At 42.2% G+C, this 15,093-nt stretch overlaps 2 protein-coding genes across 2 annotated transcripts in view; both read left to right on the top strand.

The window, feature by feature from the left end:
• LOC144036535 (rho guanine nucleotide exchange factor TIAM1-like) overlaps nt 1-2,180 on the top strand; it is a 55,804-nt gene extending 53,624 nt beyond the window's left edge. The window contains exon 31 of the mRNA XM_077547242.1: nt 59-2,180. Coding sequence (XP_077403368.1) covers nt 59-513 — 455 coding nt within the window. The 3' untranslated portion in view covers nt 514-2,180. The remainder of the gene's footprint in view (nt 1-58) is intronic.
• Nucleotides 2,181-2,268: 88 nt separating this feature from the next.
• grik1a (glutamate receptor, ionotropic, kainate 1a) lies at nt 2,269-15,072 on the top strand. The gene is made up of 18 exons (XM_077547243.1): nt 2,269-3,175; nt 3,707-3,874; nt 4,796-5,053; nt 5,225-5,406; nt 5,499-5,552; nt 5,855-6,025; nt 6,197-6,340; nt 7,039-7,146; nt 7,268-7,312; nt 8,433-8,546; nt 8,615-8,818; nt 8,890-9,113; nt 9,188-9,306; nt 10,359-10,576; nt 11,652-11,877; nt 12,566-12,816; nt 12,905-13,056; nt 13,994-15,072. The coding sequence occupies exons 1-17, from the start codon at nt 3,091-3,093 to the stop codon at nt 13,028-13,030; spliced, it is 2,697 nt and encodes an 898-aa protein (XP_077403369.1). The 5' UTR covers nt 2,269-3,090; the 3' UTR covers nt 13,031-13,056; nt 13,994-15,072.
• The last annotated feature ends 21 nt before the right edge of the window (nt 15,073-15,093 follow it).

Genomic DNA, 15,093 nt, shown 5'->3' with positions numbered 1-15,093 from the left:
AAGTAGCATACCTACCAAAATAAAAGCTGTCTCTAAACTTCCTGTGTTGTGTTTTTAGCTTCAGCTCCGTCCCGCACTCTGGCTCGCAGGAAGTTGCTACGAAACCGCTTCACCATCGACACGGACCTAGTCTTGGACACGGACCCGGTCTTCAACAACAACAACCACCATCGGAACTCGGACCCGGCCGCGACGCCCCCCAGGACCCCTTCGCCATCGCCATCCCGGCACTCGCCCGCGCCCTCCGAGATGTGGCTGGAGCAGCAGTTTGACCTGCGGCCGTACGAGGACGGCGTCAAGGTGAAGGAGACGGACATTTTGAGCGACGACGACGAGTACTGCAAGTCGCGGCGCGGCGCGGGGGCGCCGGCGCAGACCGCCGAACTAGACGCCAAGATGGACGCCATGGAGATCCGTGGCGTGCTGAAGGCGTGCGCGGCGCAGCGGGGTCCCGAGCGCGACGCCGTGTGGGTGCGCAGGGACGACTTTGGCTGCAACAGCGACGTCTTCTGACGCGACCGCTCGCCTGTCCTGCCCGCCAATCATCTGTCAGTCTCATCTGACAGGACACGCTGGCCAGTTTATTAAGTACACCTGCGTCCATGCAAATGTGCGATTTCCCCTCCGTGAGGATCACTGATGAGCCCCTATTAATTTTATTTTTTGTTTTGTTTTTAGGGGAAGTCAAGTCGATTTTTTTTTTTTTTTATAAACAAGGTATTCTGATTGTGTTTGTTGAATATGAATTAAGCAGAAAAGGTTGCCTTTTTACTCCATCTCAGGGAGCAGCCATTTTGTCTTGTACTGCCACTGTCCACTGAAAAGGACATCACAGTGCCTAAGGGCTGAGCTTGCGGACGTCACATGACCAAACCTAGAAGACAGGTGAGCCTTGACGGCCATTAACTGATCCCTTGGGCATTGTGATGTCATCTTCAGTCAATAGCAAATGGCAGTACAGCGCAAAATGGCCGCCCCCAGAGATGGATAAAAACATCCGGCTTTTTCTGCTTAAATTGATATTCCACAAACGCAATATTAATCATCATTCTGATTTTTGACTAGTGGGGCTGCATAGAGCATATTACTGCAATTTTATCTTGACTACACAAAATGGCAGACATTCAAATATTGTGATGTTTTTCCCAACACTTTGGCAAGAATCCCATTATCAAAGGATAGACCCCAAATCCGCTATTCAGCAGTAAGAATCCTATTGGTTGATGACCCAGGTAGCTGAGATTCAAGACAATCTCCATTCAAGGCTTCTAGACTAGAACCCGTCCACAGTATACCAGCAAAAACCCTATTGGTTTTTAGCGCTACAAGATGACTTATTTTTAGGGCCCTAAAGTCTATTTTTCCACACAAAACCTTTGAACTCGTCTATTTTTATGACTCTAGGATTTTTTGGGGGTTAGCACTCAAGGGCTGCGTGCCGTTCACTTTTACCTGCAGGAGGTTCTCGGCCGCCGTTGATGGACTGCGTGGTTTGTATTTATAAGACCCAAATGCTCACTTTTGATATAAAATGTTTGTAAAAAAAAAAATTTGTTTAAATCAACTTTATTGCCTTTCTGCTTTCATTGTTTACAACAGTCTGTTCTACAGTGTTAACACACACTAACACCACTAAACGTCCAGTTTGAATTAGTTTGTTTACAAAAAGCCATCTTAGTGTAACGTGTATAAACAGGAAGTTGATACCCGCCAAAATAAAGCAAAAACCGCACTCCACCAATCATACAATGATGTGCTGCATCCATCAACCAACAATATATATTATACCCCCCCTGTTCGTTTTGAGGCCAAAATTACATGAATGCCTCCATTGCTAGTGTGTCAACAATAACCCCCTTTGAAACCTCAGCAATTGTCCTAGTTTACTTGAAAGTCATCCCTGCAGTTGCTCCTCTTGTCCACCGGGCGCCGCTGTTTGACCGCTTGTCGTTTGAACTTGTGAACAAAATGACAACAGTCGCTGACAGTGAGTCGCTTTTGCTTGTAAGAGTTTTTAGTCTTTTTGTACAAATAATTGTGATGCAGTTTCTAGCATTTGAGTTTTGGTGAGGCACAATCACGCGTGTCCCCTTTTGATTCGTCTTTGTACTTTTGCTACACGACACGTGGAGTATTATCCTTTGTATGACGGCGACAACAATAAACTTTATACATTTACACTTTTCTGTGTACAAGACCATTTTATTCTCGCTATATATATAGATAGATGGATAATCAGATTTTATCTTTTAAAAAAAAACATTTTAAAACCCTACTATTTTTGGGGGGTTGTATTTTATTTATATTATGTGTATTTTCCCCCCCAATTCATTTCGTGGAAGAAAAATGGCCGTTTCACTTCCTCTTTTTGGACGTCCACACAAATTCTCTTACGGTGTGTGCGTTTTTGTGGTTTGCAGGAAGTCATCCAGTTGTCATCGGACATCTGGCATTTAACCTGAAGATTATTCCAGCACATCTGCTGCTTAATCCCAAACACTAACAGGAGACAAACCATTCAAATTGTGATCGTGGGATATCATCGCCTCACTGTGCTTGCCGTCAGTGGAAAGACAAATGTTTTTGTTTTTTTTGCATACTATATTTGAAATGCCATTATTTCGTAATATCTTGATGAAGCTGATCATTTGGTCCCAAGGAAGAAGTCACTTTTTTTCCCCCTCATTTGTTAATTAATTGTGTACAGAATTTAGCATGTTTGCTAAAGCTAAATTTTATTTAGCCTCATTTGACGATTTAGGTGTGTTTCTTATTTTGAAGGACCTTTGCGGATGTTGCTGACTCTGTTTACGTTAACAGTTTCTGTCGCTGATGCTTCAGTGTGCGTCTGTTTTGACCCTTCGCCAATTTGTGGACTTTTCAAGACTTTATAAGGATTATGTTGGGCCGGGAATTGGGCTGACAGACATTTTGGACTTTGGACTGTATTCGTGCAGCAGCTTCTTTGGTTGTTTTAAAGTTGAAGTGATGGCGGTTGTGGAGGTGACCCGCATCATCATCATCATCGTCGGAGGGGGAGAGGAAGAACCTGGAGATAGTTCCAAATGCTGACTGCACGGTTCCGTCACCATGGACGCGATGAACCTGCTGGTTCTTGTGGTTCTGGTTCTGCTGGTACACACGTGGCTTGCTGAGGCTCAGGTTCTGCGCATTGGTGAGCTCACTTGTCGTTTGGGGTTCGAACCTGAGCGCGCCACTTCACTACATTATTAAAATGAATTAGTGAATAATATGAAAGCAAAGTAACGTTTTATTGTAATGTGAATCGACACTGTATAACAGTGCACATTTCATACACAGTAGCGCTTAAAAAAATAAATAAATAAATAATGCAGTGTTTTATTGTACTATTAGGTATTTTATATTTATGATAATAGTTTAGGGAAAATGTTCTAGTGTACTATTTTATTACAATACATTTGTATATTATATACTAACTCCCTTAATTGTTGTATTTATTACATATAGAATGTATCGTGTGTGTTTTTTGTCAACCATTTTACGGTTCATTATTTATAAATATTTTTTACATTGCAAATCTACTATTCATTTTTGAATTATTAATTTAAAAAATGCAAGTCAACTTAATTCATTATTTACTTTCTTGTTTTTAAATCAGCCAATTATTTTTAAAAAAATCATTAAAAAATACCAAAAAAAAGATTAAAACATAATTTGATGCTAGGCGGCATCATGGAGACGCGCGAGCGTGAGCTGGTGAGTTTGGACGAGTTGGCATTCAAGTTCGCCGTGAACAACATCAACAGGAACAAGACACTGATGCCCAACATCACTCTCACCTACGACATCCAACGCATCAACCCCAAAGACGGCTTTGAGGCCTCGCGCAGAGGTATTTGTTTTTTGTTTGTTTTTATTAATTAATTTTTCCTTTTTGATATGTCATTGTAACTGCTTCCATATATATTCCAACATATACTCATCCAAAAACATAACAACACCATCATCATTGCTAAGTGCTAAGTAAGTAACAATTTAACAGGCTAGCAAGCTAATTAACACCTACCTAGCTTGCTAACCAACTGACAAACAAACTACTTACCAGACTATCTATTAATCAAACTGTCTAACTGACTACTTAGCTTGCTGACTAATTGTTTAGAAATGTAACTAACCAATTATCTAAATTCCAAGTTAGTTAGCTAACTATCTAGATAATAACTAACAATCTGGATTGTAAAACAAAATCTTCTCAGTCTATTTGTATATATTTTTTTAAATGTATAAAAGCACAATTATTGTAAATATAGCACGAGGACATGCAGTTGAATTATTTTGTAGTATTGTTACACTGAAAGCGTCTTGACCGCTCGCTGTCATTCATTTTGTGTTTATTATTTTTCTTTTTCTTTGGTGTTGATCGGGGGCAGACATAACACATTTCTTTTACTTTAAAGAGTGAAATAAAATTTGAATTGAAAAAAATTGAATTGAATTGAATTCAACGAAAAGGTAACTACTTAGCAAGCTAACTACATAGCTTCTAGTTGATTAGCAACATCCCTTGATCTAAACGGGGCAAAAAGGAGAAACCTTTAGTCTGCTCACTAACTACTTGCAAGGCTAACTGACTAGCTAATCAATTCATGTAGAAATGTTGCTTGCTAGCTAACTAACTTACTAAGAATACACCGAAAGAGTAAAAGATAGTGACTGTACCATTCACACCACTTGCTCATCTTTGACTAATGACACTAAACTAACCAACCATCTTACTAGTTATCCAGCTAACTCGTCCCTTTGCTTTGTCTAGTGTGCGACCAGCTGTCATTGGGCGTGGTGGCAGTGTTCGGTCCGTCTCACAGCTCTTCCGTGAGTGCGGTTCAGTCCATCTGCAACGCTCTGGAAGTTCCACACATCCAGACGCGGTGGAAGCATCCGTCGGTGGACAACCGGGACACCTTCTTCATCAACCTGTACCCCGAGTACAGAGCGGTCGCCAGGGCCGTGCTGGACGTGGTCACCTTCTTCAAGTGGAAGAAGCTCACCGTCGTGTACCAGGACAGCACCGGTACGTGATGACATTTATACTAGCAACACAAACTATCACACATTAGACCGAAATTAACCAGTTCGGTTTCTACTTAGAAGCCTAGCTACCTTGTTGGCTATCTAACTAACCTGGCTCTCCGTTAATGCTTGGTGGAGTTAAGAAAAAAAACTCTTTTGTTTTGTTGTGTAGGTCTGATGCGCATGCAGGAGTTGATCAAGGCTCCCGCCAAGCTGAACCTGAAGATGAAAATCCGCCAGCTGACGCCCGGCAACCAGGACGCCATGCCGCTGCTCAAAGAGCTCAAGAAGGACAAAGAGTTCTTCATCCTCTTTGACTGCTCCTACAGCATGGCCTCGGAACTACTCAAACAGGTCTCTTCAAGCAAGTCTCACACTGTTACGGTGTTTGTTTATCGTATTTGCGTAAACTTGTTTAATGTTTGGATGTTGTTGTAATATGACAGCTTTCGTCCATGGGAATGATGACAGAGTACTATCACTTCTTCTTCACCACGTTGGTGAGTGACATGACATTTGGATGTAAAATATATATACTGTAACTAACTACAGAGCTGCCTAACCAAAAAAGTAACCAACTGAGTAGCTAAATAATAAATAAATTGTGCAATGTTTGGTAAGCTAGCTAACTAACTAACTAAGAGGCTAACAAAAAAAGGTAGTGATGTAACTAACTGAGTGACTATCCAGACACACAATCTTGCTAGGTAACTAACTAAAAATACCTCACCAACTATTTCAGTAGCAAGCAAGATAACCACTGTAACTAACTGATGCTAATGCTACTTCCTGCTTGGCGTAGGACTTGTTTGCGTTGGACCTAGAGCCGTACCGCTACAGCGGGGTCAACATGACGGGCTTCCGGCTGCTCAACATCGACGACCCCTGGGTGGCCTCCACCTTGGAAAAGTGGGCCCTGGAGAGGCTGCAGGGGCCCAAGCAAGATGGTGGACTCATGGATGGCGTCATGACTGTAAGAAAACACACTAAGACTTTGACACACTCTGCTCTACCTATTACAAAGATGGGTACGTAGAATGTACTTTAAGTAGGGAGGAATGTGCAGTGTTTGGAGGTGCTAGTCACTAAGTAATGATTTCATCATCAGTGTCCAAATGGTTTTGTGGTTGATTTCATGTCATAGACTGACGCAGCTCTGATGTACGACGCCGTGTTCCTGGTGTCTGTGGCGTCTCAGCGTGCTACTCAGATGACCGTCGGCTCTCTGCAGTGTCACAGACACAAGCCCTGGCGCTTTGGACCTCGATACATGAACCTCTTCAAAGAGGTACAGAACTCCAGAGACAACATTTTCACTCACTTTGACAACTGGGCAAACTGTTAACTACCAGACAAGCGGAAACAACTACCACTAAATCCACTAGCTAGCTCACTCTGTCATTACTTAACTAGCTCACTATCTAACCAATGGGCTACTTCAGCAAACTAATGAACTGCTTAGGGAACTAGACAACTAGCTAGCTCGCTATCTAGCTAGCTAACTACTACTACTACAGCCAAGCAAACTAACTACTTTAGCAGGCCAACTAACTACTCAATCCATCTAGGTGCCTAGCTAATTAACTACTTAGATAGCTAAGTAGCTAATTACTGTCAAAAACTCAAAATAACAAAGTGACTTCAACAGACTGTCCAACTGTCTAATTAGCAACCCAACTAACTAACTGCTTAGTAGGCTGAAATTTAGTACTTAGTTGGCTAAGTAAATAACCAACCGATTAAGTAACTACTTTTCAGGATAACTAAACTACTTCACAACAACTAACTAACTAACTAACTCATTAGGAGTCAAGCTAATAGCTGAGCTAACAAAGTAACTACTTAGCAGACTAAATACTGGCCAAGCTAACTACTTACCTTGCTAGGTAGCTATCTTACAGAGCTACTAACTAACCCACTAACTAACTATTTTAACATTTATGTACGTGTAAAAGAAGTAAAATACTGTTGTGCTTCATGTCGTAGGCGCAGTGGGACGGCCTGACGGGCCACATCATCCTCAACAAGAGTGACGGCCTGCGGCGAGAATTTGACTTGGACATCATTAGCCTGAAAGAGGACGGCAGCACCAGGGTGAGAGTGAGTGAGTGAGTGAGTGAGTGAGTGAGTGAGTGAGTGAATCCACCTGCTCCCATGATGCATTGCACCTTGTTAGCGCTGCAATGCTAACTCATGTCTCCCATTGTCCACTCAGGGTGTCGGAGAGGACGTAAATCGCCTCACCAAAAGGTGGATGAAGGTATGTTTCCAAATATGGTCATGTTCTTCCTGTACAAAATTACAAAAATGGAAATGAAAGACAGCAATAAATAATGAAGCAATTAACTCTTTGACTGCCAGACGTTTTCAGAAAAGGGATGCTGTGGGTGCCAGCCGATTTAAGCATTTTTGACTGATCTTTCAAGGTCCACAGAAAATGATGTGTTTGGACTATGGAAACACACATACTACCAAATGAAAGATTGGACTCTCATCTTTCATCAGAAAAATAAGTTTGTTTCTACCTTATTCCGTTTTTGAGTAATCAACAATAGAAAATGGTTAGTTCCACCTCTGTTTTGAAAAAAAAAAAAAAAACGTCTTTTAACGTCTTTGGCACTCCTCCATAGGATTTTACTAAACGTTATTTAACGTTTTTGGCAGTCAAAGAGTTAAGATTGACCAGAACAATTTGCCAATCTCACCTCCTTTTTGTGTGCGTGGTATAATCTAGAAAGTCAAGTGTGACTTGATGACATGTCAAGTGTGCTTGTTTAACGTACTTAGCGATAAGCGTTTATCGCATCAGTGACTTTGCTCTTTAGCGGCTGAGGGGGGATTTCAGGGTCCAGCTGTCACATGCCTGATCCATTCCGTGTGTGTGGATTACTGCTAGCATACGCTCATTCACAGCCTCGTAGGCCGACGGCAAACACCCAATGTACTTTTACACTGAGGCGAGACTCAATGACATCATCAGCAACTCATAACACTATTGATTGGTCAAATTCAAATATATAGCGTCGACCAAAAATCGCAAATACTGTTAGGGTGTATAATTGCCTGCCGAAGGGCATCAGGCAGCAGAGACTATTGATATTTTAGTTTGGCATTTAAGTGATCTTTTTAACCCTGGATACCTTTCCTCACAGGGTTTCTCTGTGCCCCGCTATGTTTTTTTTTTTGTGGAGGGGGGGGGTCTTTTTATTTTATTATGGATGTTTTAATTGTTTAGCACCTTGAGTTGCATTTTAATGTATGTAAGGTGCTCTATAAATAAAGTTTCATTGATTGGTTGATTCGAATTTCACCTCTCAACAGTTATTTGCATGAACTGCCACCTTGCACGATAGAAATAAGTCCACCTCTCTTCCCTCCAGATCGCCACATGGAACTCGGTAAAAGGAATGAACCTGGTCGAGAAGTCAACACAGAACAACAACAACGTGACCGACTCGCTGGCCAACCGGACGCTAATCGTCACCACCATCCTGGTGAGGAAGAAGACCAGGATGAGAGTGCAAGTAGGACAGGACTGAATGTGACCGGTTGGTCTTTTCAGGAGAACCCGTACGTGATGCATAAGAAGTCCGACAAGGACCTTGTCGGGAACGACCGCTTCGAGGGTTACTGCCTGGACCTCCTCAAGGAGCTGTCCAACATCTTGGGCTTCACCTACGAGGTCCGCCTGGTGGCCGACGGCAAGTACGGAGCCCAGAACGACAAAGGCGAGTGGAACGGCATGGTGCGAGAGCTCATCGACCACGTGAGGACACGACCGAATCCGCAGGGTTTTTTGCATTGACCTGAAAAATGCGATACGAGTTACCTTCGCAGGTGGCCGACCTGGCGGTGGCGCCGCTGACCATCACCTACGTGCGCGAGAAAGTGATCGACTTCTCCAAACCCTTCATGACGTTGGGCATCAGCATCCTGTACCGCAAGCCCAACGGCACCAACCCGGGCGTCTTCTCCTTCCTCAACCCGCTGTCGCCCGATATCTGGATGTACGTCCTGCTGGCCTGCACCGGCGTCAGCTGCGTGCTCTTTGTCATCGCCAGGTAACGAATCACATTAGGTCACATGACATTACATTTCTCTATGCGTTCTACTTATCGGTTTGTCCTTTTGTCAGGTTTACCCCGTACGAGTGGTACAACCCGCATCCGTGCAACCCGTCGTCCACGCTGATCCAGAACAATTTCACCTTGCTTAACAGTTTCTGGTTCGGCGTTGGCGCACTCATGCGGCAAGGTAAACAGAAAACAACTAGCTAAAAGTAGCTAGCTATTTAAGTAGTAGCATTTAGTTTAGGGTTAGTTATGGTTGGCAGTGTTTAGCTCAGGGCTAATAATGTGGGTCAGTTGGGGTTAGTAGTATTTAGGTTATGGTTGCTAACGTTGGGTTAGTAGCCATTAGGTTAGGTTTATTTACATTTGTACCATTTAGGTTAAGGTTATTTAGGGTTAGTAGCATTTAGGTTAAGGATATTAGCATGTATCTTAGAGTTAGTAGCATTTGGATTAGTTTGCATTTAGGATAAAGCTACGATTAGCCTCTGTTTTAGAGTATCGGTCAGGTTAGTGTTAGTAGTGTTTAGGTTAAGGTTAATAGCATTTACTGTAGGTTAAGTTATTTGTCTTTAGGTTAAGGTTAATAGAGCTTAGGTTAGGGTAGGTCATTTTGGGTTGGTTGCATTTAAGTTGGGGTTATCAGCATTTAACTTAAGTTAGGGTTAGCTAGTTGTGTTTAGGTTATATTAGTAGTATTTTGTTATTGTTAGTAACATTTAGGTTGAGGTTAGTAGCCTTTAGGTTATGGTTAGTAGCATTTAGGTAATGGTTAAGTTAGTTGTTTTTAGGCAAGGGTTAGTAGCCTTTGGTTAGTATTAGTAGCCTTCAAGTTAGGGGTTAAGGGTTAGTAACATTTAGGTTATGTTTAGTAATGTTAAGTAATGTTTATGTTTAGGTTAGTAGAGTTCAGGCTAGGGTTAGTAGCGTCCAGGGGCCTCATTTATAAAACTGTGTGTGTTAACCTGCGTACAAAAGTTCTTACGAACAAAACCCAAACTTCACATATGCAGAAAATAAATGAGATTTATAAAATCATGCCTAGACACACATACGCACACCTGCATGCAATTCCACACTGTTTTCTGCCCCAAGTCCGCCTATATTTGGAAAATTGATAAATAGATAAATGAGGCACCAGGTATTGATTAATTAATTGATTAAGCAAATGTACTTCTGCTGTGTTAAGGTGTTGTACTAGTAGTCGTAGTAGTCCTAGTGGTCATCTTGTTGCAGGCTCCGAGCTGATGCCCAAAGCTTTGTCCACGCGTATCGTCGGGGGCATCTGGTGGTTCTTCACCCTGATCATCATCTCGTCCTACACGGCCAACCTGGCCGCGTTCCTCACCGTGGAGCGCATGGACGCGCCCATCGACTCGGCCGACGACCTGGCCAAGCAGACCCGGATTGAGTACGGGGCCGTGAGGGACGGCTCCACCATGACTTTCTTCAAGGTTTGTTTATTGTTTGTTGTCGTGGACTAGGGTTGGCATTTAGTTTAGGGTTAGTTATTAGCAGTTAGCTTAGGGTTGGTTGCATTTATGCTTAATAAGGTTTGATACAGGGATGTGATTTTTCCGCTAATTCGCGGAATTCCGCTTTTTTTTATCTCCCTCCCCAAAAAAAAAAATCCGTTTTTTTTTTTTTTTTTAGTAGTTCATTGTGTATGCACATGACTCCGACAGATAACATCTTCTGCTAAAACAAAGACATTTGTGGTATGCTCTAATATGAGTTACTTTTCATTTGGTCATGATACAATTATTTGTTCATGAAATTTGAACTCTTCAACATTATTTATGTGTTAACTTAGTAATCACATTAGTTAGATATGATGATATTCTCAGTGATAGTTTTTAAAAGCAAAGGCAGTCCAATGTTTTTGAATGTGACTGATTTTGAGTTGACTAAAACTGCCATTTTATATGGGATAGTTCAATATACATTGAAAATTTATGCTGTTGTTTTGTCTATTTCTTTGTCATGTCAGTGCATTGAAAGTACTTAAAAAGCATACCTGGACCTAGCTGGGTGCCAGCAGCCCCCAGACCCCCGGCTAAATTTTCAGATAATTTCACTTTGGTCAAATCACATCCCTGTTTGATAGATTTTAGCTTAAGGCTAGTTCAAGTTAGTTACATTTAGGTTATGTTCACCTGGGCTGTTTGAGGGTTGAGTTCCCTGATTAAAGTAACATCAGCACTGTTTAGGGGGCAAAATGTCTGCCCAAAATTAAAAACAAAAGTTCTAATCTGATGTCAGGTATTTACCATCCTCAAATGTATATTGTACAAGGTGTCAACTCCCGCCCCATCTTCACGTCCCTGCCGGCTCAGCATGAGTGTCTCGAGCTGGGCTTTTTTTATCCCGTCGGATTGCAGCCTGCCGGATAAGACGCCGCCGCCCGTGTTGACGGCTCGAACAAATTGAATCAGCCAGATGAGATTTAGAGCACAGCTGGCCTATTTTGTTTTAACGCTCACACACACACACTTTTAGTGCATGCGCTTGTGTGTTTATGTGCGACAGAAATCCAAGATCTCCACTTACGAGAAGATGTGGGCCTTCATGAGCAGCAGGAAGAACACGGCGCTGGTCAAGAACAACCGAGAGGGCATCACGCGCGTCCTCACCACCGACTACGCCATGCTGATGGAGTCCACCAGCATCGAGTACATCAGCCAGAGGAACTGCAACCTGACGCAAATCGGAGGACTCATCGACTCCAAGGGATATGGGGTGGGAACGCCCATCGGTGAGGAAACACCCGTCAATTTCAGTGTTTTAAATCTTGTCTGAAGGCCCACTTTTGTTCCTTGGCTTTTAGTTCAGCATGAATTGTGTGGTCCTCGAGGTCTTTTTGTGTTTTTTATTTTATTTTTATTTTATTTATTTATTAACTCTTTGACTGCCAGACGTTTTCAGAAAAGGGATGCCGTGGGTGCCAGCCGATTTAAGCATTTTGACTGATCTTTCAAGGTCCACAGAAAATGTTGTGTTTGGACTATGGGAACACACATACTACCAAATGAGAGATTGGACTCTCATCTTTCATCAGAAAAAAAGAGTTTGTTTCTACCTTATTCCGTTTTTCAGTAATCAACAATAGAAAATGGTTAGTTTCACCTCTGTTTTGAAACAAACGTCTTTTAACTTCTTTGGCACTCCTCCCTAGGATTTTACTAAACGTTATTTAACGTTTTTGGCAGTCAAAGAGTTAAAAAAAAAAATTGGGGCGGGGGGATTATTTTTTATATATTTTTTTAATTTTACTTATTGTATTTTAGTATTTTTTTTAACTGTTTTTTTTTTTTTTTTTTAATAGAAACGCTTGTTTGTGAAATTTGCTATTGAAATAAAGTAGATTGGATTGGATTGGATTTTGGTCAAATCCAGCACCTGAAGCTAGCTCCACTTAGCAACATCCTGTTTTATCCGTGCAGGCTCTCCATACAGAGACAAGGTGACCATCGCCATCCTGCAGCTGCAGGAGGAGGGCAAGCTGCACATGATGAAGGAGAAGTGGTGGCGAGGGAACGGATGCCCCGAGGAGGACAACAAGGAGGCCAACGCGTTGGGCGTGGAGAACATCGGCGGCATCTTCATCGTGCTCGCCGCCGGCCTGGTGCTGTCTGTCTTCGTGGCCATCGGCGAGTTCATCTACAAAGCCCGCCGCAACGCCGACATCGAGGAGGTGAGCCAGGTGCCACTTCCTGCCAATACAGGAAGTGTTCCGGTTAACAGAGAATTTCTCCCTCTTGTTTCTTTGCATGCCCCGTCAGGCCTTCTGTTTCTTTTACGGGGTGCAGTCTCGACAGTTTCAGCGGCGCGGTTCTACTTCCTCCTCCGGCACGTCCTTGTCCACTGACCTGGAGAGTGGCAGGTTGCTCGGCGATGATACAGACTAACCATGGCAACTTGTTGTAAATAAGAGGTTTGTGAAAGCTGGGAACTAATGTGCTAATCTTGGAATCTCCTTTTTGACATCCTTGTAGTCCACCACCTTGCTTCCACACTTTACCCTCGAAACCTGGGCCTACCATGCTATGCTCACATATTTGAACCTGTGTATGTTATTTAAATTTAGTAGAAATCAGACCATCTGTAGGACAAAGTTTGTTTTTGAAGAAGCCCGCAAATGGTAAAAATGAGCCTAAACTGTCCGCTTCAGAACAGAAAAGGGTCGGCTTTGTAACTCATTCAAACACAAAAACGTGTAAATGTGTTTTTTATTACTTTGTCCCTCACTGCCCCCAAATTTATTTATACGTTTTTAATGGGTTTTTTTTTTTATGCAAGAGCATATAGAAGACTTTTCATGCAGCGTCTGACATGAAGAGGTGGCTTAAAGCAATGGTAGTTATTACCAAAAACGGCCACCAGGTGGCAACGTAATATAAGAGATTAACCAGGGCCATGTTGCAACAAGCTCTTTTTGACAGTGTTTTCAACAGGAATGTGAATAATGATTAGCCATATTCTAATGATAATTGCTGCAAAACAGAAACATGTAGAAATCTACTTTTTTTTTCCTGCTGAAAGAAAAGACTCATTATTTTATTTTGGTAGGTTCCATGTTTTTATAGCAATATAATACAATATTCTGTGGGCCATGCAAAAGCAGTCAAAGTCCAGTAAAAATAGCCTGGAGTGAAGGGGGTTGCTTCAGTGAAAATGGTTGATATGTATATATATACTTTATATATATATTTATTCTCTACCCACATGCAATGATGGAAATTCTTTATAATTTCGCTTTTATTTATCTATCTAGGATACAAGGTTCAAATATGATATAAATCGGACAAAATCTCAAGAATGAGTTTGCTTACCTTTTTGTATTGACTTCAAAATGTCCTTGTGTCTTTCAGTGTGTCTTTCTGGACCAAAATGGCCACCTCCCTGCGGTGTTGCCCTGTGTCAACATGACATGGAGGACTCCAACTCTTAAGACTCCAAACAAAAAATATTTTTTTTGTCTGAATTTTTCTGTCAATTGTGTTGATTTTTTCCTCCTGTATTTTACATTTCCACCATTCATTTCAATGGTGGTGATAGTAGTTCATTTTCCTGTGCATGTAGTTTAGCTGCAATTGGACAATTTAAAGTCACCTGACCATCTATGACATCAATACACTACAACAAAAAAACAAAGTTGTGTGTGTTTGTGTTTCTCCACAGGATCCCACAGAAAATAAGTACACGTGTGTGTGAGAGTATTTCACCTGTGGTTGTGTGAGAGGAAAAAAATCTGATGTGTATGAGAGGTAATCTTGTGTCCCTGGCGGCCTCTCACAGGTTAGTCTTCATCCCGACGGACTTTTCTTAATCTCTTCATGTAATGATTTTTTTTTTTTTTTTTGAATGTATGCCATGCAGATTAATTCCGGGATTGAGCGTAATAACTTGGCCTGTAATCTCCCCGGCAGCACCGTCACGGCTGGCGGTGGATCTCCATTAAAACCCCACGCGGCTGTATTTATTTTTTACTCCCCCCACGCCCCCTCCCGTCAGGGTCTAATCCGTCATGAATGAGGGCAGGGATTACGCCGCTGACCTTGGCATTCAGCACGTCTGAGCGCGGCGCGATGACCTCACCTGAACGACACGCCGGCTATCTTGCCCTCTCTCCGCCCCCCCGACGCGGCGCGTTAAAAAGCTTTTTGTGGCACTAAACAGCCGGCGCCGGCCAGATGAGACGCTCGCGTTGTGAAAAGGTTTTATAGATAAACGGCCCACAATGAGATGTTTATTACCTCCGCCAAGGAGTTTTTGTTTCTGTTTATGAGAAACACCAGCTGCTTAAATATAGACGATAATAAAATAGGACTAAAGTACAGTTTGCTCTGTTATGAAACACAAGCAGCACAAGTAGGTTCATATTTATGATCATCATTAACTTTTCAAGACTGAAATAAAAATGTCATTAAAATCAAGATCACTTTGACTATTTATCTGGTCAAGTTTGTGC

This window comes from Vanacampus margaritifer, chromosome 16 (genome assembly GCF_051991255.1).
Source record: "Vanacampus margaritifer isolate UIUO_Vmar chromosome 16, RoL_Vmar_1.0, whole genome shotgun sequence".
Classification (NCBI taxonomy): Eukaryota; Metazoa; Chordata; class Actinopteri; order Syngnathiformes; family Syngnathidae; genus Vanacampus; species Vanacampus margaritifer.
This window is presented reverse-complemented; position numbering and strand designations above follow the sequence as displayed.

What these genes read in the sequence shown, in the direction of transcription:
- grik1a (XM_077547243.1), top strand. Translation starts at nt 3,091, where the DNA reads ATGGACGCGATGAACCTGCTGGTTCTTGTGGTTCTGGTTCTGCTGGTA. An exon ending in CTTTGAGGCCTCGCGCAGAG is followed by an intron (nt 3,875 to 4,795) that starts GTATTTGTTTTT and finishes TGCTTTGTCTAG; the next exon opens with TGTGCGACCAGCTGTCATTG. An exon ending in TCATGGATGGCGTCATGACT is followed by an intron (nt 6,026 to 6,196) that starts GTAAGAAAACAC and finishes TTCATGTCATAG; the next exon opens with ACTGACGCAGCTCTGATGTA.